Genomic DNA, 27,318 nt, shown 5'->3' on the forward strand with positions numbered 1-27,318 from the left:
TTCAGCAAGGTTGCTGAACCTCATCCACAAGTACATGTAAAACCATTTTATTTTCACTTTTACATAAGTTTTGCCATTCTCCTAACTTTAGCATCTTTAGATTTATGTCATTGTTTTAACGTAGCTCGTTGATGCAACACATGATGGGGCCATTGATTAAAAAAACACATGTGCATTTAAATATTGATTTATGAAATGCAATTGTATATGCTTGATAAAATAAGAGACGTTTAAGCTGAATTTGTCTTTTGTTTTAGTTTTTGTCAGGCTGTTTTCATGCAATTGGATATCTTCACACCCTGACTTTGGAAAATCTTCAGCTGAGCCCAGATCTTACCGAGACACTGTGCTCAGAGTTATCTGGAACAGGAATTCGGACACTCATGCTACGTAACAGCCAGCTTTCAAAAATCAGCAACACAACTTTCAGAGCACTTCAGAAAACCAACCTCACAGTGTTAGATCTTTCTAAAAATGGCTTGTCTGTAATTGAAAATGACGCTTTTACTGCTCTAACACATTTAGAGTATTTGAGTTTGGAGGAAAATCTCATTGCTCACTTAACACCACGGACATTTTCTGGCTTATCAAATGTGAAATTTTTAAATTTAAGAAAGTCTTTTGGAGGCGGAAAACATTCCAAAATTGAAGACTTCTCATTTCAGCCCCTGATACATTTGGAAAATTTAATTATGGATGACAATATTTTTTCAGGAATTACAGAACTTATGTTCATTGGGTTGAGCAGCCTGAAATATCTGAGTTTATGCAGATGCTCCATAGGCTTAAAAACTGTAACAAATACAACATTTTCATCCCTTGCTGACTCTCCTTTGATTTCACTCAATCTCACGGGAAGTGGAATTTCAGAGTTACAAAGTGGAGCTTTTTCCCATTTGAAGCATTTGAAGGTTCTTGAAGTGGGACGTAACAACATTGACCAAGAGCTAACAGGCGACGAGTTTAAAGGCCTTGACAATATTGAAGTGATTTATATATCATACAACAAACGCCTCATATTGACAAGTGATTCCTTCCGATTTGTTCCAAGTCTTAAACGGTTGTTGATGAGGAAATTGGCAATGACCAATTTGAATCTGAGTCCGTCCCCATTTTATGCTCTACAAAATCTGACAGTTTTAGATGTAAGCAACAACAACATAGCCAACATGCAAGAGGATATATTTGATGGACTTTTGAATCTCGAAATCTTAAATTTAGAGCATAATAACTTGGCCCGTCTTTGGAAGAGTGCAAATCCTGGTGGCCCAGTTCTGTTCTTAAAAGGTCTCTCTGGCCTTAACATAGTTCGCCTAAGCTACAATGGGCTTGATGAGATACCTATAACGGCTTTCAAGGGCTTGTCTCAATTAAAGCAGTTGGAACTGCAATCAAATATGCTGAATTTACTCAGACCATCTTTATTTGAGGACCAAGTCTCTCTTAGGATGTTAAACCTCCAGAAGAATCTTGTCACAACTGTAGAAAAAGATGTTTTTGGGCCAGTTTTCAAGACCATGGAAAACTTGTACATGGGGTTCAACCCATTTGATTGTACATGTGAAAGCATCTCCTATTTCGTTAATTGGCTGAATAGCACTAAAGCAAATGTTCCTCGACTAAGTTCGGATTATGTTTGTAACACTCCATCAAAGTACTATGGAATTTCAGTAATGAAGTTTGATAATGCTCCATGCAAAGACAGTGCCCCATTTAGACTACTTTTTATAGTAACTGCCAGCGCCGTCTTTGCAATCCTATTTGTGGTAATGGTCATCCACTTTCAAGGATGGAGAATGCAATTTTACTGGAATGTTTCTGTTAATAGAATTCTTGGCTTTAAGGAAATTGATAAAAGAACAGAACATTTCAAATATGATGGCTACATTATTAATGCCAAGGCCAAGAAGGACACTGACTGGGTAGACAAGAATTTGATTCCGCTGGAAGAAAATGGCACTCAAACCCTAAAATTTTGCTTTGAGGAACGAGACTTTGATGCTGGTGTCTCTGAGCTTGAAGCCATCGTAAATAGTATGCATAGCAGCAGAAAGGTAATTTTTGTTGTAACTCATCACCTCCTGAAGGATGCTTGGTGTAGAAGGTAAGGGCGTATTTTTTTGGCAATTTGATTTGTCAAAGTGTTCGTTTATTTACCATGTTTCAAAGTGTGAACAATCATCAGATGGACATAAAAATCTCACAGAGAATCTGGGTATTCATAAATAATTAAAATAATAATTAGACATTGACTGCAGGGATTACTATTAATAGCACTTTTCAGGACAGGTTTAGAGTATAAAACGTAAACTATGAAAACATTGCTATGACATCAAAGCTGGGAAAACGAAATAATGAAACAAATCGACACTTAGGTGTGTCACCTTTGCAATTGTGAATCTTTTTCATGTAAGAAATTAAATATTTTGATGTTATCAATTTAAATTTGCCCTTTATACGCAGTCTTAATTCAGTTAAAACATGTATCATTTTTTGGAGTTACTGTTGGTGGAAAGAACACCACAAGCACCACAGCCACTTAATGCTTGTTTTCAGAAATCAATACATTAGACATTACAGAAGGATTAAAAGATATGCATACAAGTATTTTCATGTTTATGTCATTAAAGAAAAACTACTGCTGGTGTGTTTATAACAAGCCTTGTAAGATTTGCTTTTATACAATGTACAAAATTATGAACAGGTCAAAATACCGTGTTGCTAAAGTGTCAACCTATAGTCTGTTTTCCATTATTCCTTTTTATGTAAGTCTAGAATAAGGTTATTGTGGCAATCTTCCTTCAAGTAGATGCTACGCTCTCTGTAGTTTATGTTGTTACAAGTTTATTGCGGTTGGAGTTGCCCCAACGTACCGCCTCTCAGCACCAGAGAACCAACCTCAATTGTCAAAACACTAACATTCCATGACTAGAGTACTACAGCAACCTTTAAAGAACTTCAGCTTCAAGGGGAACTGCCATCTTGGGGAACGGAAGGATATTGGGGCATATGTAGGTAATTTCCATTTTGCGATTCTCAAATAGCGATTTTTAAGGAATCGCTATTTGAGAATAGCAAAATGGAATGTAGGTAATAATTCGCAATTGTTTTGCGAATCTCTAACATTCCTTATTTGCGATTAGCAAATTGCGAATCGCAATTAAGGAATGAGTGTCCCTTTCATTCCTATGGGCCAAAAGGCACATAGGAATGAATGGGAGTGCATTCTCATTCATTCCTATGGGCCAAAAGGCCCATAGGAATGAATGGGAATGCATTCTCAAATTGTGATTTTCTGTGAGAAAATCGCAATTTGAGAATCGCAATTCCAAGGGTGCACCCCTGGAATGTGGCGCACATACATGCCCTAAGGGCATGTCTGTGCGCTACATGGCAATTTGAATTTTAAAAAAAAATGCATTTTTAAAGGAAATTGCAAAGTAACATCTGCTTGAAGTAGGTGGTATTTTACGATTCCTTATGCCAAAATCCCAATTTTTAAGGCACCCCTACATAGCATTTAAGGAATCGCAAAATTGCGATTCCTTAAATGCTATAAGCAAAAAAGGAATCGCAATTTTTGCAATTCCTTATTTTGCTAAGTGCCACCTACATACCAAAGGGGCGTTTGCGAATCGCAAACGAGCACCTACATATGCCCCTAAATCCATGAGGGTAGAGGTACTCTTTAACTCTTCTGTTGTTAAGAAAGTAGAGTCATTTCTTATGATTATCTATAAACCACATTGCTCTCTCTGTAGCACCTTGTCAGGGGTTTCAACCCAGAACACAGGTGCAGTTTGATGGGGTGCTAGGCAAATAGAACCCAAATATTTGAGATGTATGGCCAGCAAAGGGTAAACAACAACAGACAAAACAGCAGTACCTGCCCTGTTTGTGAGGGAAGCTTCCATTGCTGCTGTTGTCCCTTCCTGTATTTATCTAAAGCCCTTTTTCCTGAAGTGCAGATGTACTTAGGTCAGTCCCTTGGGCCTTCAGGTTTGGTCCGGGGAACAGTAGCCGTAGAATTCCAGACGGCTCCTGGCAAATACTCTCCTCACGCTGTCTTGTAGCATTTCTGTCAGAACGTCATTGTTTCAAAGTACTACTTCTGAAGAGCTATTTTTTACACTAAACAAGGGCTTCTAGGTAGAGACCACTCTTTTTCAACATTTGAAGTTCAAATGGACAGCCAAAGAGTGAACGAGCTCATTTTTCATACTTCCTATACTGTGAGAATGGGTGGAGCAAAGGAAGACAACCAAGGTTTCTCTTCTTGGATGAGTCTTAGGGCACAGTACATTCTGGTCCCCTCCAAACAAGTGCCCAACGGCGGTGTTAACAAAGTGCAGAATCCAAGAACAGCTAAAGGGCAGAGCCAGTGGAGAAACACCATCTGGCGATGTAGTCATTGTGCCCTTTCAAAGGTGCCATTCCTCAACCGAATGCTTGCACCTGCACGTGTACACACATCACATCCACCAGATTTTTATCAGATTTCACTCCTCTTTCTGGGGTTTCAGATAAAAGAACAAAATAGGATAGGACACGCACTACCAAGTTCTGCAATGTTGTAGAGATGTAGCGTGCTACTGGGGATTCACTCTCTACTCCATATAGTGTTAAACATGTATATGACCAAGTAGCATCTCCTGATTAAGAGATGTCCCCCCTGTGCACAACTTTGAAGACCCAAATGAAATTGGGTAAAGATTTAAACACAAATAGGAAGTCCTCAGTAAACAGTTCTGTTCTGGTGTCGTAGTTTATTTACATCAGAAGATGATATTCAATCATATCAAATTTCGTGCTTGTTGAAGCGAGACTTCAAAAACATAATATTACATCAATCCCGATGCATTTCGGGCATCCCTGTGCCCTTCGTCAGGGAAAAACGTGTTACCAAGCTGAGCAACCATAAACGAGTCTCGTCCAACCAACATACAGCCGCGAAGATAAGAGTCCTGCGAGCATGCGTGCGCAATGGTCTGTAGCCGGCAATGTACACATCACCGGCTACAGACCATTGTGCACGCACGGTCGCGGGACTCTTATCTTCGCGGCTGTATATTGGTTGGACGAAACTCGTTTATGGTTACTCAGCTTGGTAACACGTTTTCCCCTGACGAAGGGCACAGGGATGCCCGAAAAGCATCGGGATTGATGTAATATTATGTTTTAGATAAAAGGCCAGTGGCTGACTAGAAGCTGTGTGCCTTAAGACTCAGTACGCAAAAAACACAGTTGATGGACAGAATGTAGAACAATGTCATACATTCACCCCAGTACAAGGATCTAGGCCTAAATCCATCGTTTTTTTGCACTCCACACCACCCTGGGTTAGACACTGGCTATATGCAAATCAGCTCTGACCCTGTGCCTCATGGGAACAGTCCAGTCCGAACTACCAAGCCATGTCTTTCCCAGACCGGAATCCAGCATCCAAGGACCGGTTTCTGGCTATCAGCCTTCATTCAGCCTGGATAGCTTGACTCCAGTGGTGTGGAGAGCCTGGGACTCACGTCTGAGCATACCCAGCCCACTCGGGGTGAAAATTGCAAAAAACAGTTGATGGACAGAATGTAGAACAATGTCATACATTCACCCCAGTAGAAGGATCTGGGCCTAAATCCATCGTTTTTTTGCACTCCACACCACCCTGGGTTAGACACTGGCTATATGCAAATCAGCTCTGACCCGGTGCCTCATGAGAACAGTCCAGTCCGAACTACCAAGCCATGTCTTTCCCAGACCCGAATCAAGCATCCAAGGACCGGTTTCTGGCTATCAGCCTTCATTCAGCCTGGATAGCTTGACTCCAGTGGTGTGGGGAGCCTGGGACTCACGTCTGAGCATACCCAGCCCACTCGGGGTGAAATTTGCAAAAAAAAACAGTTGATGGACAGAATGTAGAACAATGTCATACATTCACCCCAGTGCAAGGATCTGGGCCTAAATCCATCGTTTTTTTGCACTCCACACCACCCTGGGTTAGACACTGGCTATATGCAAATCAGCTCTGACCCTGTGCCTCATGGGAACAGTCCAGTCCGAACTACCAAGCCATGTCTTTCCCAGACCGGAATCAAGCATCCAAGGACCGGTTTCTGGCTATCAGCCTTCATTCAGCCTGGATAGCTTGATTCCAGTGGTGTGGAGAGCCTGGGACTCACGTCTGAGCATACCCAGCCCACTCGGGGTGAAAATTGCAAAAAACACAGTTGAAGGACAGAATGTAGAACACTGTCATACATTCACCCCAGTACAAGGATCTGGGCCTAAATCTATCGTTTTTTTGCACTCCACACCACCCTGGGTTAGACACTGGCTATATGCAAATCAGCTCTGACCCTGTGCCTCATGGGAACAGTCCAGTCTGAACTACCAAGCCATGTCTTTCCCAGACCGGAATCAAGCATCCAAGGACCGGTTTCTGGCTATCAGCCTTTATTCAGCCTTGATAGCTTGACTCCAGTGGTGTGGAGAGCCTGGGACTCACGTCTGAGCATACCCAGCCCACTCGGGGTGAAAATTGCAAAAAACACAGTTGATGGACAGAATGTAGAACAATGTCATACATTCACCCCAGTACAAGGATCTGGGCCTAAATCCATCGTTTTGTTTGCACTCCACACCACCCTGGTTTAGACACTGGCTATAATCAAATCAGCTCTGACTCTGTGCCTCATGGGAACAGTCCAGTCCGAACTACCAAGCCATGTCTTTCCCAGACCGGAATCAAGCATCCAAGGACCGGTTTCTGGCTATCAGCCTTCATTCAGCCTGGATAGCTTGACTCCAGTGGTGTGGAGAGCCTGGGACTCACGTCTGAGCATACCCAGCCCACTCGGGGTGAAAATTGCAAAAAACACAGTTGATGGACAGAATGTAGAACAATGTCATACATTCACCCCAGTACAAGGATCTGGGCCTAAATCCATCGTTTTTTTGCACTCCACACCACCCTGGGTTAGACACTGGCTATATGCAAATCAGCTCTGACCCTGTGCCTCATGGGAACAGTCCAGTCCGAACTACCAAGCCATGTCTTTCCCAGACCGGAATCAAGCATCCAAGGACCGGTTTCTGGCTATCAGCCTTCGTTCACCCTGGATAGCTTGACTCCAGTGGTGTGGAGAGCCTGGGACTCACGTCTGAGCATACCCAGCCCACTCAGGGTGAAAATTGCAAAAAACACAGTTGATGGACAGAATGTAGAACAATGTCATACATTCACCCCAGTACAAGGATCTGGGCCTAAATCCATCGTTTTTTTGCACTCCACACCACCCTGGGTTAGACACTGGCTATATGAAAATCAGCTCTGACCCTGTGCCTCATGGGGACAGTCCAGTCCGAACTACCAAGCCATGTCTTTCCCAGACCGGAATCAAGCATCCAAGGACCGGTTTCTGGCTATCAGCCTTCATTCAGCCTGGATAGCTTGACTCCAGTGGTGTGGAGAGCCTGGGACTCACATCTGAGCATACCCAGCCCACTCGGGGTGAAAATTGCAAAACACACAGTTGATGGACAGAATGTAGAACAATGTCATACATTCACCCCAGTACCAGGCTCTGGGCATAAATCCATCGTTTTTTGCACTCCACACCACCCTGGGTTAGACACTGGCTATATGCAAATAAGCTCTGACCCTGTGCCTCCTGGGAACAGTCCAGTCCGAACTACCAAGCCATGTCTTTCCCAGACCGGAATCAAGCATCCAAGGACCGGTTTCTGGCTATCAGCCTTCATTTAGCCTGGATAGCTTGACTCCAGTGGTGTGGAGAGCCTGGGACTCACGTCTGAGCATACCCAGCCCACTCGGGGTGAAAATTGCAAAAAACACAGTTGATGGACAGAATGTAGAACAATGTCATACATTCACCCCAGTACAAGGATCTGGGCCTAAATCCATCTTTTTTTGCACTCCACACCACCCTGGGTTAGACACTGGCTATATGCAAATCAGCTCTGACCCTGTGCCTCATTGGAACAGTCCAGTCCGAACTACCAAGCCATGTCTTTCCCAGACCGAAATCAAGCATCCAAGGACCGGTTTCTGGCTATCAGCCTTCATTCAGCCTGGATAGCTTGACTCCAGTGGTGTGGAGAGCCTGGGACTCACGTCTGAGCATACCCAGCCCACTCGGGGTGAAAATTGCAAAAAACACAGTTGATGGACAGAATGTAGAACAATGTCATACATTCACCCCAGTACAAGGATCTGGGCCTAAATCCATTGTTTTTTTGCACTCCACACCACCCTGGGTTAGACACTGGCTATATGCAAATGAGCTCTGACCCTGTGCCTCATGGGAACAGTCCAGTCCGAACTACCAAGCCATGTCTTTCCCAGACCGGAATCAACCATCCAAGGACCGGTTTCTGGCTATCAGCCTTCATTCAGCCTGGATAGCTTGACTCCAGTGGTGTGGAGAGCCTGGGACTCACGTCTGAGCATACCCAGCCCACTCAGGGTGAAAATTGCAAAAAACACAGTTGATGGACAGAATGTAGAATAATGTCATACATTCACCCCAGTACCAGGATCTGGGCCTAAATCCATCGTTTTTTTGCACTCCACACCACCCTGGGTTAGACACTGGCTATATGCAAATCAGCTCTGACCCTGTGCCTCATGGGAACAGTCCAGTCCGAACTACCAAGCCATGTCTTTCCCAGACCGGAATCAAGCATCCAAGGACCGGTTTCTGGCTATCAGCCTTTATTCAGCCTTGATAGCTTGACTCCAGTGGTGTGGAGAGCCTGGGACTCACGTCTGAGCATACCCAGCCCACTCGGGGTGAAAATTGCAAAAAACACAGTTGATGGACATAATGTAGAACAATGTCATACATTCACCCCAGTACAAGGATCTGGGCCTAAATCCATCGTTTTGTTTGCACTCCACACCACCCTGGGTTAGACACTGGCTATATACAAATCAGCTCTGACCCTGTGCCTCATGGGAACAGTCCAGTCCGAACTACCAAGCCATGTCTTTCCCAGACCGGAATCAAGCATCCAAGGACCGGTTTGTGGCTATCAGCCTTCGTTCAGCCTGGATAGCTTGACTCCAGTGGTGTGGAGAGCCTGGGACTCACGTCTGAGCATACCAAGCCCACTCGGGGTGAAAATTGCAAAAAACACAGTTGATGGACATAATGTAGAACAATGTCATACATTCACCCCAGTACAAGGATCTGGGCCTACATCCATCGTTTTTTTGCACTCCACACCACCCTGGGTTAGACACGGCTATATGCAAATCAGCTCTGACCCTGTGCCTCATGGGAACAGTCCAGTCCGAACTACCAAGCCATGTCTTTCCCAGACCGGAATCAAGCATCCAAGGACCGGTTTCTGGCTATCAGCCTTCGTTCAGCCTGGATAGCTTGACTCCAGTGGTGTGGAGAGCCTGGGACTCACGTCTGAGCATACCCAGCCCACTCAGGGTGAAATTGCAAAAAACACAGTTGATGGACAGAATGTAGAACAATGTCATACATTCACCCCAGTACAAGGATCTGGGCCTAAATCCATCGTTTTTTTGCACTCCACACCACCCTGGGTTAGACACTGGCTATATGAAAATCAGCTCTGACCCTGTGCCTCATGGGAACAGTCCAGTCCGAACTACCAAGCCATGTCTTTCCCAGACCGGAATCAAGCATCCAAGGACCGGTTTCTGGCTATCAGCCTTCATTTAGCCTGGATAGCTTGACTCCAGTGGTGTGGAGAGCCTGGGACTCACGTCTGAGCATACCCAGCCCACTCGGGGTGAAAATTGCAAAAAACACAGTTGATGGACAGAATGTAGAACAATGTCATACATTCACCCCAGTACAAGGATCTGGGCCTAAATCCATCTTTTTTTGCACTCCACACCACCCTGGGTTAGACACTGGCTATATGCAAATCAGCTCTGACCCTGTGCCTCATTGGAACAGTCCAGTCCGAACTACCAAGCCATGTCTTTCCCAGACCGAAATCAAGCATCCAAGGACCGGTTTCTGGCTATCAGCCTTCATTCAGCCTGGATAGCTTGACTCCAGTGGTGTGGAGAGCCTGGGACTCACGTCTGAGCATACCCAGCCCACTCGGGGTGAAAATTGCAAGAAACACAGTTGATGGACAGAATGTAGAACAATGTCATACATTCACCCCAGTACAAGGATCTGGGCCTAAATCCATTGTTTTTGTTGCACTGCACACCACCCTGGGTTAGACACTGGCTATATGCAAATCAGCTCTGACCCTGTGCCTCATGGGAACAGTCCAGTCCGAACTACCAAGCCATGTCTTTCCCAGACCGGAATCAAGCATCCAAGGATAGCTTGACTCCAGTGGTGTGGAGAGTGGTGTGGTAGTTCGGACTGGACTGTTCCCATGAGGCACAGGGTCAGAGCTGATTTGCATATAGCCAGTGTCTAACCCAGGGTGGTGTGGAGTGCAAAAAAACGATGGATTTAGGCCCAGATCCTTGTACTGGGGTGAATGTATGACATTGCTCTACATTCTGTCCATCAACTGTGTTTTTTGCAATTTTCACCCCGAGTGTGCTGGGGATGCTCAAACGTGAGTCCCAGGCTCTCCACACCACTGGAGTCAAGCTATCCAGGCTGATGAAAGCTGATAGCCAGAAACCGGTCCTTGGATGCTTGATTACGGTCTGGGAAAGACATGGCTTGGTAGTTTGGACTGGACTGTTCCCATGAGGCACAGGGTCAGAGCTGATTTGCATATAGCCAGTGTCTAACCCAGGGTAGTATGGAGTGCAAAAAAACGATGGATTTAGGCCCAGATCCTTGTACTGGGGTGAATGTATGACATTGTTCTACATTCTGTCCATCAACTGTGTTTTTTGCAATTAAGACTCAGTACGTCACCACCAGCAACAAAGCTATTTTGACACAGATTAGGGAAACCATCTCAGAGTATACTGAAACGGCACCACCCGCTCAAACGTAACTGAAGCCGTTCTTATATAATCGAGTTGGAGACTCAGTCCACTGCTCCACAGCGGATATCATGCAGACTATGACACATTATTACTCCTCCCTGTATCAGTCTACTGTAGCTGCATCCTCTGACAACTTTGCTGCATAGCTAGGCTCAATTCAATTGCCTTCGCAGGATGAGGCACAAAGGCAATACCTAGATGACCCATTTTCATTATGAGGATATCATTCAGGTAATCTGCAGCATGCCCGGAGATAGGGCACTGGGGCTAGATGGTCTCACAGCCCTACTTTAAAAGTCACATGCCAAGATACTGATCCCATTATTTCACGCCATGTAGAGGAAGCCAAAATGAATGCTCATCTCCCGCAATTGCTCAGGCCCTCCTAATCTGAAAGAAACAGGTTAGTATTAGATTCCTTACCTTAGAATATCCCCAGGCGTCTGTCTGGATCCGGAAACTTTTGCGTAGCAGTACCCCTGCGCGTCGGTAGGCGTCGTCTGCAGGCGTCCCCTGCGGCTCCGCGTCGTCGGCGTCGTGCGTCGTGCGCCGTGATGACGTCGCTGGAGTATATAGACGCCGCCTCCGCGCGCTGACGTCAGTTCTTCTTTTTTCCGCGCCAGTTAGCGCAGATCCGAAGAGCAGTACTCCGGTCTTTTGACCAAGTGTTTGTTAACTTTCAATCTTTCTACGGTGCCGGTAGGATGCCTGGGTTTAAGAGTTGCGACGAGTGCGACCGCCTGATGTCGGTCACCGACCACCATCGACTCTGCCTCCGGTGTCTGGGCGCGGACCACGACGTGGAGTCCTGCGTCGACTGTCGGGCCTTGACTGGTAAAGCTAGGCGGGAGCGGTCCCGCAAGCTTCTCGAGCTCCGAGTGTCGGCCCCGCGTCGAGAGCGGTCCCGGTCCGGTCGGAGGTCGAGGGAGCGGTCGAGGGAACGATCGCGGAGCCGCCATGAGCGCTCCGGGAGTCGCCACCATTCCTCCGGTTCGTCAGGTAAGCATCACAAGAAGTCGGGGCGTCGTCATCGCACCCCCGACTCCCCCCGACGCCCGCGTGATGCGGCCGGGGGCTCGGGTGGCCCCACCCCCGCGGCCCCGCGTGGGTCGCCGACGCCGTCTGCCCCATACCCGTCGGTCCCTGGGGAAGGCGCGTCGCGCGAGGAGATCGAGGAGTTCCTCCAGGCTATGAGGGCGAGGTCTCCTCCGGCGGGGCCTACGGCGCCTGCGGGCCCGTCGGTCCCGTCTGGGGGCCCGAGCGGTTCGGGTGCTCCTGCCCCGACGCCGCCGGTGGCTCCGGCCCCGGCGCCGCTGGGCCCCTCAGGTTCGTCGCCGGCTGGTCTACCGGCCTCTCCGGCGTCGGTTCCTTTGGGCCAACCCGTGGTACCGCCTCCGCGCGGCGCAGTGACTCCGCCGTCGGTTCCGGCCGGCGTCGGGTCCCCGACGCCGCGCGGCGCCACCCCCATTCCCCCTCTGACTCCTGACGCGGAGTCGGACCGGCGTCGTCCGACGCCGGATCCGGCGCCGATGGGGCCCATTGACCCCGAAGTCTATATCGTCGACCCAGAATACGGCGATGAGGACGAGTATGGAGAGGGTTGGGAGGGGTCTGAGGACCCTTTATCCCGTGCCTGCCAGTATGATGTGGACTGGGTAGGTGACCTGGGTGATGCCAGTGGTCTGGACGAGTCGCCCAACCCTGGGTTTGTCGCCCCGACCCCTGTGGCGTCTGAGGCGGGAGCTGCCTATTCGGTGGTCCTGCTGAGGGCTGCCAAGACCTTGGGCCTTGAGCTCCCCGTCGCTAAGGTCAAGCCAAACATTCTGACGGAAGTGTTTAAACCGCAGTCATGCCCTCAGGAGCCTCTGCTGCCGTTTAATGAGGCTCTGACGGATGTCCTTTTGGGCACCTGGTCTAGGCCCGCTTCCGGTGCACCGGTTGACCGGAACGTTGCCAGGCGTCACCGTCCGTGCTCGGACGACCCTGCCTTCCTCTCCACCCATCCCTCCCCGGAGAGTCTGGTGATCCAGGCCTCCACTTCGCAGTCCGCATTTCCATCGGCCCCGCCCGATCGGGAATCAAAGCGGTATGACCAATTTGGGAAAAAGGTCTTTTCCTCTTTGAGCGCTGGACTGCGGTCTTGTAATACCGCATGCCTCTTGGGCCGCTACACCCACTCCCTGTGGGATACGGTCGCGGAGTGTTTGCCGCAGTGCCCGCAGGAAGTGCGGACAAGCTCAACCAGGCTTTGGTTGAGGGCCGGGATGCGGCGAGGTACTCGATCCGGTGTGGTCTTGACACGACTGACTCGCTGGGACGGGCTACGTCCACGACTGTGGCGATTCGGCGCCATGCTTGGCTGAGATCTGCCAACTTCTCACCGGACGTCCAGAATGCCCTCATGGACATGCCATTTGATGGCAGTCGCCTGTTTGGTGACAAGGCGGACCACGCGCTGGAGCGCTTCAAGGACTCCAGGGTCACGGCCAAGTCCTTGGGTCTTTCGACCCAGCGCCAGCAGACGGGTTTGTTTCGCCCCTTTCGTGGCCAAGGAAGGGGCGGTCCCACACGTGCTGCCAGCCACGCGCCGCAGAACGCTCCCCAGCGCGGTGGCGGCCGTGGTTTCCGCCGTGGTGGCGGTAGAGGGCAGCGGCGAGGTCAGTCCACACCTCCCCCCGCTGCTGCATCCAAGCCTTCCTAGTCCGAGCTTTCGGGCTCACGTGACGCCAGTGGGTGGCAGGGTTCGCCATCACCACTCCCGCTGGCGCGCGATTACATCGGACAGGTGGGTGCTGCAGCTCGTCCGAAGGGGCTACTCCCTCCCCTTCGAGTCCACTCCTCCAGCCATGCCACCGCAGAACCACCGTGTGCCGGGGGACCACTTGACACTTCTGCAGGAGGAAGTTTCGGCCCTCTTGGCCAAGGGGGCCATCGAGCGCGTTCCTGGGCCAGAAGTAGGGTGTGGTTGCTACTCCCACTACTTTCTGGTGGCCAAGAAGGACAAAGGAGGCCTGCGTCCTATCTTGGACCTACGGAACGTCAACGGCTTCCTCCGGAAGGAGAAGTTCAAGATGTTGACTTTGGCTCAGGTCTTGGCTGCTCTAGACCCACAAGACTGGATGGTAGCGTTGGACTTGCAGGATGCGTATTTTCACATCCCCGTCCTGCCGGCCCACCGGCGTTACCTGCGGTTCACGGTAGGCCAGGAGCACTTTCAGTTTATCGTGCTCCCATTCGGCCTTACCAGCGCCCCACGGGTGTTCACGAAAGTGATGGCGGTGGTCGCAGCTCATCTGCGCCGGTTAGGGGTTTCAGTCTTCCCCTACCTCGACGACTGGTTGTTGAAGGCGGGCTCGCCCCAAACAGTCGTCCGCCACCTTCAGATGACGGCAGACCTCCTGCACGAGCTGGGGTTTTCCATCAATGTGCCGAAATCACACCTGTGTCCCTCTCAAAAGCTCCTTTTCATCGGAGCGGTTCTCGACTCGGCGCAGTTTCGGGTTTATCCTCCGGAACGGCGGGTCCGGGATATTCAGGCTCTGATTCCCATCTTTCAGCCGTTATCCCGGGTTTCGGTCAGGTTGACGCTGCGGCTTCTGGGGCTGATGGCCTCCTGCATCCTACTGGTGCATCACGCCAGGTGGCGGATGCGGGCTCTGCAGTGGGACCTGAAGTTTCAGTGGGCCCAGCATCAGGGCAACCTATCCGACCATGTCCTGATCTCGGAGGGCACTGCGAGACAGTTGCAGTGGTGGCTTACGGACCGCGATTGGGTCAGAGGCAGATCCCTCTCCCTTCCCCAACCGGAGCACGTGGTTGTGACGGACGCGTCCCTCCAGGGCTGGGGTGGCCACTTGGGAGAGGCGGAGATCAGAGGCATCTGGTCTCCGGCGGAGTCCCGGCTCCATATCAACCTGTTGGAGCTGCGGGCGATTCGCCTAGCACTGAAGGCATTCCTCCCCTTTGTCAACGGGAGTGTGGTGCAGGTGTTCACGGACAACACCACCGCCATGTGGTACTGCAACAAACAGGGCGGTGTGGGGTCGTGGACCCTTTGCCAGGAGGCTCTGCGTCTCTGGCAATGGCTGGAACGTCAGGGCGTGACTCTGACGGTTCAACACCTGGCAGGTTCTCTGAACGCCAGGGCGGACGAACTCAGCCGTCGGTGCTCGGTGGATCACGAATGGCGTCTGAACTCGGACGTGGCGAGAGGCCTCTTTCCGCAATGGGGAGAGCCTTGGTTAGATCTATTCGCCACAGAAGAGAACGCGCAATGTCATCAGTTCTGCGCGTTGGAGTTTCCAAGACGGCACTCGCTCGGCGACGCCTTTCGGCGCGAGTGGAGTTGCGGTCTGTTGTACGCCTTTCCGCCTATACCACTTCTGCCCAGAGTGCTGAAGAAGATCAGGCGCGACCGGGCCCAAGTTATCCTTGTGGCTCCGGACTGGGCTCGAAGATACTGGTATCCCGAGCTACTCAGCATGACAGTCGGTCCCTCGATCCGCCTGCCCCTTCAGGAGGACCTTCTGTCGCAGCAGCAGGGGACGGTCCTCCACCCGAACCTGTCCAGTCTCCACCTCCATGCTTGGAGATTGAGCGGCGACAGTTGAGGCCATTTGACTTGCCTCCTGAAGTCTGTGATGTAATTCTGGCAGCCAGGCGTCCCTCCACAAAGTCGGTATACGCCTGCCGGTGGAACAGATTTGTGGCATGGTGCACAGCAAAGGCTGTGGATCCCCTTTCTGCCCCTCTGTCTGAGGTTCTCCTCTTCCTTCTTTCCCTTGCCCAGCAGGGCTCTGCTCTGGGCACTATCAAGGGCTATCTTTCTGCCCTTCCGCCTTCTTGAGGCTACCTGATCAGCCATCTTTATTCAAGTCCCCTATTGTGTTAAGATTCTTGAAGGGCATCACGCACATGTATCCTCCTACTGCGTTCGTGATGCCTCAGTGGGACTTGAACCTGGTTCTGACATTCCTGATGTGCGCTCCCTTTGAGCCCCTTCATTCCTGTCCTCTCCGTCTTCTCACTTTAAAGACGGCCTTCCTGGTGGCCATCACCTCTGCCAGGAGAGTGAGTGAGCTCCAGGCTCTTTCTGTTACACCTCCTTTCTTGTCTGTTCATCCTGACAAGGTGGTTCTTCGGACTAGACCTTCTTTCCTGCCCAAGGTAGTCTCTGCTTTTCACATTGGGCAGTCCATCACCTTGCCCTCCTTCTTCCCGCCTCCGCATCCTTCAAAGGATGAAGAGCGGCTCCATCGTCTGGACCCAAAACGTGCGCTTTCATTTTACATGGATCGCACACGCCAGTTCCGGGTGGATGACCAACTGTTTGTTGGCTACGTGGGTGAGAAGAAGGGAAGGGCGGTACAGAAGCGGACCATCTCTCGGTGGGTCGTCCTGTGCATCAAAGCATGCTACTCTTTGGCTCGGAAGGAGCCTCCTGTTGGGCTGAGGGCCCATTCCACTCGGGCTACGGCGGCTTCTACTGCCCTGGGCCGGGGAGTCCCCTTGCAGGACATTTGCCAGGCGGCTACGTGGGCCTCGCTGCACACCTTTGCGAGGCACTACTGCCTGGACAGTCAAGTCCGGAGGGACGGCTTCTTTGGCCGTTCGGTCCTCCAGGACTTTCTGGTGTAGGTTGTATTGGTTCGCAGACCCACCTCCGGGGTTGGTATTGCTGGGGTATCTATTCTAAGGTAAGGAATCTAATACTAACCTGTTTCTTTCAGATGAACAAGTTACTTACCTTCGGTAACGATATATCTGTAAGAAACAGTAGTTAGTATTAGATTCCTTACCGCCCCGCCCATCCTCCCCGTTCTGCGAACTGATACCTAGGGTTAAGGACATCCCTTTCAGGGCCCTAGTTTCAAATGGCACCAGTGTTAGTTCTCACATGGCTCTGCGTGTTCTGGCGCGGAAAAGCTGTGTGCAAAGAACTGACGTCAGCGCGCGGAGGCGGCGTCTATATACTCCAGCGACGTCATCACGGCGCACGACGCCGACGACGCGGAGCCGCAGGGGACACCTGCAGACGACGCCTACCGACGCGCAGGGGTACTGCTACGCAAAAGTTTCCGGATCCAGACTGACGCCTGGGGATATTCTAAGGTAAGGAATCTAATACTAACTACTGTTTCTTACAGATATATCGTTACCGAAGGTAAGTAACTTGTTCGTCACCCTGCTCAAACCTGTCAAACCCCTTACTAAATGCGACTCATATTGCAACCTTTCCATGATAAACATCGCTAATGTTCCTTGCCAAGGTATTGGGAAACTTATTACTCCCTTTACTTCCACTGATCGTTCTCCCAGATCCGTCAGGTTCGTGAGTCCCTTGCTCACCTTGCCACTGGAGTCAAGCAAGCCCGGCTGAAGATGGAGTGGCGGAGTGAGCTAAAGAACGGTGATGGATTAAACCCAGATCAGTTGACTGGGGGTGAGTGTTTGTAGTGTCAACGCTCCGTCCATCACCACCTTTGTTTTTTCTTTGTTCGCCTTAAGTTGGCAGGGTATGCTCAGACGTGAGTCCCTTGCTCACTTTGCCACTGGAGTCAGGCAAGCCCAGCTGAAGACGGCTGTAATGCCAGAAACCGGTCCTGGGAAGCTTGATTCCGGTCCAGGGAAGACATGGCTTAGCAGTTCGGGCTGGACTGTTCCCATGAGGCACAGGGTCAGACTGATTTGCATATGGCCATGTCTGAACTGGGGTGGCGAAGTGAGCTAAAGAACGGTGATGGATTAATCCCACATCAGTTGACTGGGGTGAGTGTTTGTATTGTCAACGCTCCGTACATCACCACCTTTGGTTTTTCTTCATACCTGGCAGATCCACGGCTAATGATCTTTTGACCCAATTTGCGGTCCTTCACTCTCTAAATCCGCAGCTCAAAGCGACAATGTTTTTGTTGGACCTGACATAAGCTTTTCATTCTCTGGAATGACCCTGCCTACTCCACTTGCTGAGAAGGATTGGACCGTCCTTCATCCGGTGGATTCAACTCCTCTACAAAGAACCAACCACACACAGCTGCATCTCAATGGCACAATTTCCTCCCCATTCTCTATTAGTAGAGGTGCCCTACAGGGCTGCCTCTGATCTCCCATCGTATATGCCATAGCTATGGAGCCATTTGCGGCCCAGCCGTGGCAGCACCATGCACAAAAATGAATAAATGACTTTGCCTGCAGAATCATTGTTTCCATTTATGCAGACAATGTGACCATATATGTTCTAAACTTTGCCCAAAAACCTGGGCCAGATATTGAGAGAGAACCTCAAATTCTGTGGGCTCTCTGGCATCCAATTTAACTGTGACAAATCGTTCCTCTTCCAGTTGACCCTTGTCAAGACTAGAGTTGAGACAATGTACCAATTATGGTGGTCTGGCCCGATGATTTAATACCTTGGTATCTGGGTTAACAGAGACATGGACAAGCTCTAGCGTGAACACTATTTTATGGCCATGATTTGGCTAGATTGCCCCTTTCTATGGCTGACAGGATTGCCATTACGAAAATGGTGATCCTGTGGGGGTGAGCCTTTTCAGGGGACCACCGGTGCAGGGGTTCGCTCTTGTTGGCGCACTGGTCCTTTAGACTGACAAAATAGAGATTGGCATGGAAGCTGTAATATCAAAGAAATAGTTTATTAGGACTCATGAGTGGAACTACATCGATTCATAACCCTTAGTCCATGTATGAGGCAGCACATGGAGTACAGAAACCATGGGCATTTTATACTGTGATAGATGCAGTGTAAGCATGGAGGTTCAAAAAGAGGCAGTACAAGTGTACACACAAATAGTTAGTTACATATAAGGATACATGAGAATCACTTAGTCAACAGAGTTGGAGGAGTTACAGAACTGCTGACATCAGTTAAAATAGCCTGACAGTTAAATCTGTAACAGGTGCATTCTAGCAGCTACAGGCCTTTCTGAGCATGTGCATTGCTCAGGCTCAGTGCTGAAGGAGTTAACTATAGATGATGACTCAGATAAAATAGAGAAGCAGGCAACAGCGAAGACGAGGAAGCACATGGCAAACACATGGCTAACTAAAATGGATGCCACAAACAAAATGGCTTCAGCTCATGCTAACGGTGATCTCTGCCAAGTTTCCACAATCCTCCCCAAGATTGTCTGCCACTTCGTCAACATCCCAATTCCATTAACCAGGGCTTTCTTCCTTCGCCTCCAATACTTACTGATCAGCTTGGCCTGGGCTGCTAAACAACCAAGACTGAAATCGAAGTGCCCATGATGCTGTTCATGCAAGATGAACTGTGCGCACCAGCCGTTGAGCTCTGTTATGACTGTGCACAGGCACAGTTCTCCCACCACTGGCTGTACCCCAGGGCATTTCAACTGCATGTTGCAATCGAGGTGGACACCGCTTGCGACGGCAATATGCTCCCTCCCAAAGCACCCCTCAGATTGTGTAAATGCGGTCCTGTGCAAGATATGGGCATGGAATATGCTCCAGGGTGGGGTTGACCTACCCTGCTTGTATTCACGAGGACTGACTTTAGCACATAACCCATCCTTGCCCCTCACCATGGACTACTAAGCCCTTGGATGACTCTGGCAAATGGGACTCTCTACGCTTGGTGACCTCTACCTGAAGAGACATTTCTCACTCTATAGACCATCATGGCGAGAGCCGACTGCACACCCGTAGACACTTTTGTTTACTTGCCCATGACGGGAAACACACACAGACTACCCTAAGGAATACCATACCCTCTTAGCTCTGGACTGTGTGTAGGCCTCACCATCCCCCAGAAAGCAGATTGCCCAGCCGTATTTAGCCTCGCAGGATAAGTCCCCCTATCACTGTGTAAAGGGCGCTGCTGACTTGGCAGGTTACCTTGAGCACCAACATATTGGATGATCAATGGAAATATTGTTGGGCCTACGTGGGCAGGTTGTCTCCCAAATACAAATTGCGCCTTATTCATAGTAAATATCGAAACCAACTCTACCGTACAACTACATAAGATGTGTTTATTGATTATCTCCTGGTCTGCCATTTGTGGGGCAGATGACGCAGACCTATTCACACCTGGTGTGGCTCTATCCCAGGACAGCCAAATACTGAATGGAAGTATGTTCTGCGGCTCATCAGTTGCCAAAATTCCAGTTAGTGATTCTACCGAGCTTTACCACCGGGCACCTGGAAACTGGTGGCAGTGCTACTTCAGTTGGCTAAGCTGAGGGTGGGGATAAACTGGCACAAAAGAACATCCCCCATGCTCAAGAGCTGACTTCATGATGTCTCCTACTGCCAAGAATAGTTCGAAGTGTACTTGTCCCTGATGCCTGTCCCCTCAAGACTCAATGAAACATGGGCTCCTTTCATCCTGTATATTACCTCCAGGGAGGTCCCATCTTTGATGGGTGACTCGGGCTGAACTAGCTTGGAATCCAGATACTTTTGGATCTATACCTTGCTGCCACACAAACACGCCTATGGTCAACACTGCCCTGGGTGCCCTAACCTGCACTCAGCACCCGGGAATAAGCATCTGTGACCCTGGGAGCATACAACCGCACTTCTTATACTTTATGTTCACCACTGGCAAACCACACCGTTCACAGAGCATAATATATGCTTTAATTGCTCCAAAACAGAGAGAAATATTGCATCTGCAGTAACTGTGTTTGGTTTCTGATTTACCTTCAATATAAACTCAATCAGAATTTTCTTTTATAAAAACATCAATGGAAGTGTTTGAAATTTGGCACCAAAGTGGGTTTCTAGAGACATATATTTACAGAGTGCAATTGGGTCTTGGAATTCTGAGAATATTTCAGAGCAAATTCATGTGGATGTAGATAGCATTACCTTCATCTTGCCATAACTGTCATTCAACAGAGGATCTAGAATACATTACTAATCATCGAAAAAGCACCAAAGGAAAGCGGAAATGCCAGACTGAAAGAAACAAACATGTCCTCAGAATCCTGCCTTAATTAGGAGGAGTGTCCTTTGTGACAAAACACAAGACATGTTTTTGCTTTCTATTTGGAGAAGTTAGTTATGCCTATGTGATAACATGTTATTTGCCTGTGACTTTTTGTATCGGTGTCTCTATAATCAAACAGCCTGTTCAGTGCCTGTGCAAAGGCACAGAATGGCATATTGCCCCTTTGAAATAGTGCTAGGGACAGCATACATGCTCTGTAGTAAGCTGTGAAAGTGAGTGCCACTGGGCATCAGTGGTTCATTTTTGCTGGAGTCTGCCAGTGGGCACCACCAGCACTTATGTTTGGAGACTAAGACATATTTTGCATCATTTCTGCCACATGATCATCTTGTCCGCCCGAGTTTGGTGTATTAGAGACGGGTCACGCAGCCCCAAAAGAATTCCCGCCATGTCAGTAGGGATAGGGTAGCCCAGCATCTCCTTTATGTGCGCTAAGATCTCCTCCCAATAAGGTCTGATAGAGGGACAGTCCCACCATATATGTCGAAAATCACCTAGCTGTCCACACCCCCTCCAGCATCTGTCTGAGGTGGTAGGGAAGATCCGCCGGAGTTTGGAAGGATGTAGATACCAATCCATCATAGTTTTGAGGTGGGTTTCTCTGAGGGCAATGAAGTGATTGAAGCGATTGGTATCCGCCCAGAGATGAGCCCACTCCTCGTCTGAGATGGGGCATTGCAGTAGGTCTTCCCACATCCCCATATACCTGGGCCTTGGAGAGCTGGTGGTTTTGAGCGGAAAGGCGTATATAAAGGAGATCACTCCCTTCATTGAGGATGATTTGGCGAGAAAAGCCTCAAATTTGGTCAGAGGGCGTGTAGTAGCATTCCCTGACTTGGGGATGGAGTGCCCAGTGCATAAGTTGTGTGTAATGGTAGGATTCTGTATCTGGTAAATTAAATACGTCCCTGCACTCTTTGAAAGTGAGAGGTTCGCCATCCCGGAACAGGTGGATCAGAGCTAGACAGCCTCCCTGTTTCCAGGAGTCAAAGGGGCCCTCATGGAGAGCTGGAGGAAAGATTGACGTGTGGTGGATCGGGGTGTATGGAGATGGGAAGGTAGTCCACCTGCGCGTATCAAGAGAGAGAGAGAGAGGACTAGAAAGCTAGTCCGAGTCCCCGTAGTTTATATGTGTTATCAAAAGAGACTAGCTTTAATATGACCAATATCGTTAGGACTCTGATTAGATTTGTCATGGGCACCTCGTTGGTGAGTTCATGAAGCCCTCACACACCAACCTGGTTGGTGGCATGCTTCATCATCGGGCCCACCCAGTGACACCTAATGTGTCCCGGGTGTGCTGCGACGCCTGATTACAGCGGAGCTGGTATTTTACTGAGAGTGCAGTGTGAGGTGTAAAATGAAGTGTGAGTTAAAACGGCTTGGCGAGGGTCCCAGTACCCGAGGGTAAATTAAATTTTAATAACTGGGCCCCCGTCAGCGGTTAAAATAAGGCTTGGGGATGTTTGAGGGAGGCGAGTTACTACCTCCTACATTCATCAGTTGGTCTACATGTTTCAGCCAGTGCCTTAAACTAAATCTGGCTTTCCTCAGGACCTTTTTAAAATAGAGTGTAGTGCAGGTTAAAAAGGAGTGTAATCCAGGCTATGTGTTACACTCACTAAGGTGTTTCTCTAAGTGTGAGAGGGGGGATTCCCTTCTCATATATGTGCTTAGATTTTGCAGCCAATGCTTCCAGGAGTGAAGCGGTAAGGGGTTGACCAGCTTTTCTGGTCAGAGCCTGCCTTGTACCTGTTGCACGGGCCTCGTACTCCGGTAGTCCACCTATCATCGCCTGAAACTGTGTCCCATACCTAGTAGTACTTGTAGGGGTGCTCAGGTATATGTTCGAAGGCCTATCTCTGCGAGGGCGCCAAACCAAATTCCATATGGTCCGACCCGTCACGCTTCGATCCATATAAAGCCAATGTTTCTCAGAGTCCTTCTGGGACCACTCAACCAGTACCCGTAATTGGGCTGCTTTATAATACATCTGAACGTCTGGTAGGCCTACCCCACCCTCTGTGCGTGGGCGACGAAGTAGGTTGAAGGAAAAGAGCGCCCGACCTACTTGCCAGATAAAGCGCAGCATCATGGTTTTGAGTTTCTGAAAGAAATCAGAGTCCAATCCGATAGGTAGAGCTTGAATTAGGTAGAGGAGTTTAGGCAGAAGGGTCATTTTGATTGCGCGGAGACGGCCCAGCCAGGAAAGGAAGAGCGGTTTCCATTTCGCAACATCTGCCTGAATTTGAGCGAGTAGGGGGGAAAATTGGCTCTAAAGAGCACCTGGAGCTTCGGGGTCCAGGACACCCCTAGGTACTGGAGCGACTTGAAGGCCCAAGCGAGCGACGTTGAATAGCGAAATTGGACAGCTCTCTCCGAAGGGAGGGAGAGGTTAAGAATGAAGAATTTCCCAGAGTTTACCTTGAAGCCTGACAATAACTCGAAAGGGGTTAGCTCTGTATGGAGGCTTGGCAGGACCAGGGGCCTTGTTGGTTTTCAGTGAGGAGATCGCCGAGGTGACCTCAGCGGGGGCAATGGGAGCAGTAAGCAGGTCATTCCTCGCTTCAGAGACCTGCGGAAGTGCTAGGGAGTCTAGGAACGCCTGTTGGGCATCGCCATCCAAGGATTCCCCTGCGTAAAGGTTCCCATAAAAGGAACCAAACAGAGCCGCCTTCTCCTCTTCCCTGTGGTTGATCTGGCCAGTTGGGTCCAGGATACCTCCAATATATTCTTTTTCCCTTTTATCCCTTAGTTGGCGCGCTAAATGTTTGCCTATTTTATTGCCCTGTGTGTAAGAAAGCTGCCGCAGCTTAAGGAGGGAGAGTTCTGTCCTGCTGGAATAAATAGCCCGGAGTTTGCCTCTGAGAGTAGTAAGCTGCCGTTGCTTTTGTCGAGTGGGATCTGCCTTGTGGGAGAGCTCCACAGAAGCAAGCTCGGCTCGAGAGCCTCGCGTTCACGGGCACGTTGCCTATTTAGAGCAGAATTGAGGGCGATACACTCTCCGCGAATCACCGCTTTCAGGGTATCCCGGTTAGTAAATTCTGACATGTCCTCCGGGGAGTTAGTCTCGAAGAAGCTAGAAATGGCAGTTCGAAGCTTATTGCATGATTCTTTGTCGCGCACGAAGGAGGGCGGGAAGTACCACTTAGGGGCAGTCGGCGCAGGTCCTCGCCACTGCAGGCAAATCGAGTAAAGGCTGTGGTCTGAGAACGAGATAGGAAAAATGTTTGCCTCCTGGAGAGCGCACCACAGAGATTGGCTGATGAAAATGTAATCTAGGCGGGAGTTTGTTCTGTGTACGTGGGAAAAGAATGTGAAATCACGTGTCTGTGGGTATAGTGCCCGCCAAGTGTCCAAGAGGCCCAAGTCTTGAAATTGTTGTTGTGTCTCTCCTGTGAAAGTCCCCGCATCTGACCTCTGTGTGTGTGGCTTGTCAATTGAATTGAAGCTGTTTTTGCCAGATAAGATTGAAGTCACCCAGGAGGAGAAGGGGGCCCTCTACAAAATCCGCTATTTTCCTTAATAAGCTGTAAAGGAAGGGTGTTTGACCAGTGTTGGGAGCATAAAGAGCTACGAAAGTGCAGACCCTTCCCCTCAGGACCCCCTTTACCATGATCCAGCGGCCCTCTTTATCCGCCTGGAGTCCTAGTGGCTGAAAATGAATCGCAGAGCGGAAGAGCAGGGCCACTCCCCGGTGTTTGGTGGGTGCTGAGGATCGGTAAATAAGTGGAATAGTTTGTGCTTGAGGCGTGATTCGTCTGCTCTGTCTAAGTGGGTTTCTTGTAAGGCGACTACATCTAGATGGTGGTCTACCATATATTTCCACACTTTAAGCCGCTTCTGCGGCGAGTTTAGGCCCTTGACCCCCAAGTGGCTATTGAAATAGGTGCCATGGCATTAACGGAGAAACATCAGTCTCATCAAGGCTAAAGGGATCCCAACTAACCCGCGTCCGGCCACTATACCTGAATGTACATCGGAACTAGCATACACCCCAGTGCATAAAGAAATGAAAACCCCAAAGTCAAAAAGCCGCCACGATGACCCCCCCACCCACCATCCCACCAACCCACCCATGAACCCCAAACAAACCGAGAACAAACTGAAAAATAAGGAAAAAAATAGCGTAAGCCATGGTCTCCATTACGGACCCCAAAGATCCAGGTATGACCACGGAGGACTTCGGGCCCAAGGGCCCGGTCCACGCCCGTCCCCGCATGCAGCATATTAACCAATCAGCGGAGCTGTGAAGGCAAACAAATGGTAACAAAGATATTAAGAGGACGTCGCCTCCCGGCCAGTAGGTGAGGGGCGAAGCATAAAAATAACATGGGGGTAAGCTGCCACTATCAGTCTGAGATCTCACTGGGCCCATTGTCTCTAAAAGGTGACCGCAGTGGAACAAAAAGTTAAGGTGGCAATTGCAATCTCACCCACGTGGAATAGCATTAGTGGATCCGCAACAGTCCCAGGGGATCTGCAGGCATCAGAGTGGGGGCCGCAGCGGGGCTGAGGGATCAAATATCCCGGCTCACCCGGTAGATGCAGGCCCCCTTCGCATAGCAGGCGACAGGAACAGTGGCAACAGAGTTCAGTACAGGCCATGATGGAAGAGAACGTTATAGACAAAAGGGTCCCAGACTGGGAAGAGGGAAATAGATTTAAGAGAAAATCATGTAAATAATCAAAAAAGATAATCAAAAAGACAGTACGATGTTTTAATTCACAAGGTACCAAACAACCACAAACTGGGTTATTACACTGCAATTTTCAATTTTTTTCATTTTATTATGTGCCCACATGCACAACGCGAGGGGAAAGGGAGTGAAAGTGCTGTGAGGGGATTTCAGTGAAAGATAAAAAAAGTGTTCTTATTCGTAACAAACAATTAAATTCAATTCTTTAAGTTTGTTAAAACATTATTTCAAGTGGTTCCCCGTCATGGGGCCACATATACCAGCTTAAGTCCAACGATTCTCCAGAACCAGACTTCTATTGTAGCTGTGTCAATCTTGCTTGGGGGTAGAAGCTGGTACACGGGGGGCAAGTGGTCTACGTTTCGACCCTATGGTGGGTAGGGAAAGTTGCCCTTACATAGCGGGTCTTCATCAGGACAGAAGGTTGGAGTGGGCAGACTTCCTGGGGGGGGAATTAAAAACAGAATTACACTTGGAGTCTATAGGAAAGATCCCTGCATAGCCCTGGGCGGACCACAACCTACTCGGGTGAATGTTGGAGAAATTTCACGTACAAAACAGAGTGCTAACACCCATGGAACAAGGTGTATGTATCAACAATGGTAAGAAAACTACCGAAATAAACGTTTATCTAAAAATCATCACGTGGGTATATACGCCCCAAAGGCAAAAATGTTTTTTACAATGGATGGTATCACACGTTATCTCACCTCCAGGACCCCAATATCGGGTTTTCCCTGGAACCTCGTGTAACTCGCAATTTCAATTGTCTAAAAATCAAACAAAGGGGGGAGCGTGTTAAAAAAGTTAAACCGACTCCTCCATTAGACATCAAGGAACATATCCTGATTAGGCTTCTGCATACTTATTTGAAAAAATTACCTGTACTCCCAGGTTGGTGTGTCGCCTCAGGGCGTAGTTGGGTAGGCGGTGAAACTGCCGGTGCTGTAATGACGAGATGGAGCGTCAAAATAGGACCCGGGATTTCTATCATTAGCTGCCTGAATGTTACGTGTGGCTAACAAGTGAAACAGAAACTCGACGACACTCACCTCGGAACGGCAGATAGTCTGAACCAAGGGGGGGACTCGGCAAATAGCTCAGAGTTTCTCCTCACATCATCTATTCCCGTGCAGATCCCTACACAACTGGCCGGTAACTAGGAAATGTAGTTAGGGGGCGTGTCCTACCCGAGGGGATCGACACCGTAGAAAGACTCAGTACTACGGGTCACTTGGGAAGAGAGGTGCTCTCTCACAGTTCTCAGGGCCAAAGGATGTGCGTTAAAAACTCGGAGCTCAAATTGTATACCATAAAAATTATTGAAAAAATTGTTGAAGAAATTCACCGCATCATCATTGTTATACAACAAGAGAAATTGTGGAAAAAATTATGAAGGAATTAGCAGCGCACTCGCCTCACAGGGCAGTGAAGGCTGCTTCAATCATAAGGTACATATACTCAGTTTTCGCTTACATATGATCATATTTATATAGTGCACCTACCATCACAGGGTGGTGAAGACTACAACCTTGAAAAATGATGTGGACTGGATCGATATACACTTGCTAAGCCACAGTTGCATTTGATGTATTAAGCATTACGACATTAAGCTCTATATACTTCCAGTCTCAGTTCCGAAAGGATAGAAAGGATTA

The 27,318-nt window shown here is 49.1% G+C and overlaps 1 protein-coding gene across 10 annotated transcripts in view; it reads left to right on the forward strand.

The window, feature by feature from the left end:
* TLR3 (toll like receptor 3) overlaps window positions 1–27,318 on the forward strand; it is a 388,659-nt gene that overhangs the window by 316,085 nt on the left and 45,256 nt on the right. For 7 of the 10 annotated variants that reach the window (XM_078678078.1, XM_078678073.1, XM_078678076.1 and 4 more), the window contains one exon: window positions 258–2,104. In XM_078678078.1, the coding sequence (XP_078534204.1) occupies window positions 258–2,104 (1,847 nt within the window). The remainder of the gene's footprint in view (window positions 1–257; window positions 2,105–27,318) is intronic. The other 3 variants (XM_078678083.1, XM_078678082.1, XM_078678081.1) reach the window with 1 other exon arrangement.

Source organism: Lissotriton helveticus, chromosome 2_2 (assembly GCF_964261635.1).
Source record: "Lissotriton helveticus chromosome 2_2, aLisHel1.1, whole genome shotgun sequence".
Taxonomy (NCBI): domain Eukaryota; kingdom Metazoa; phylum Chordata; class Amphibia; order Caudata; family Salamandridae; genus Lissotriton; species Lissotriton helveticus.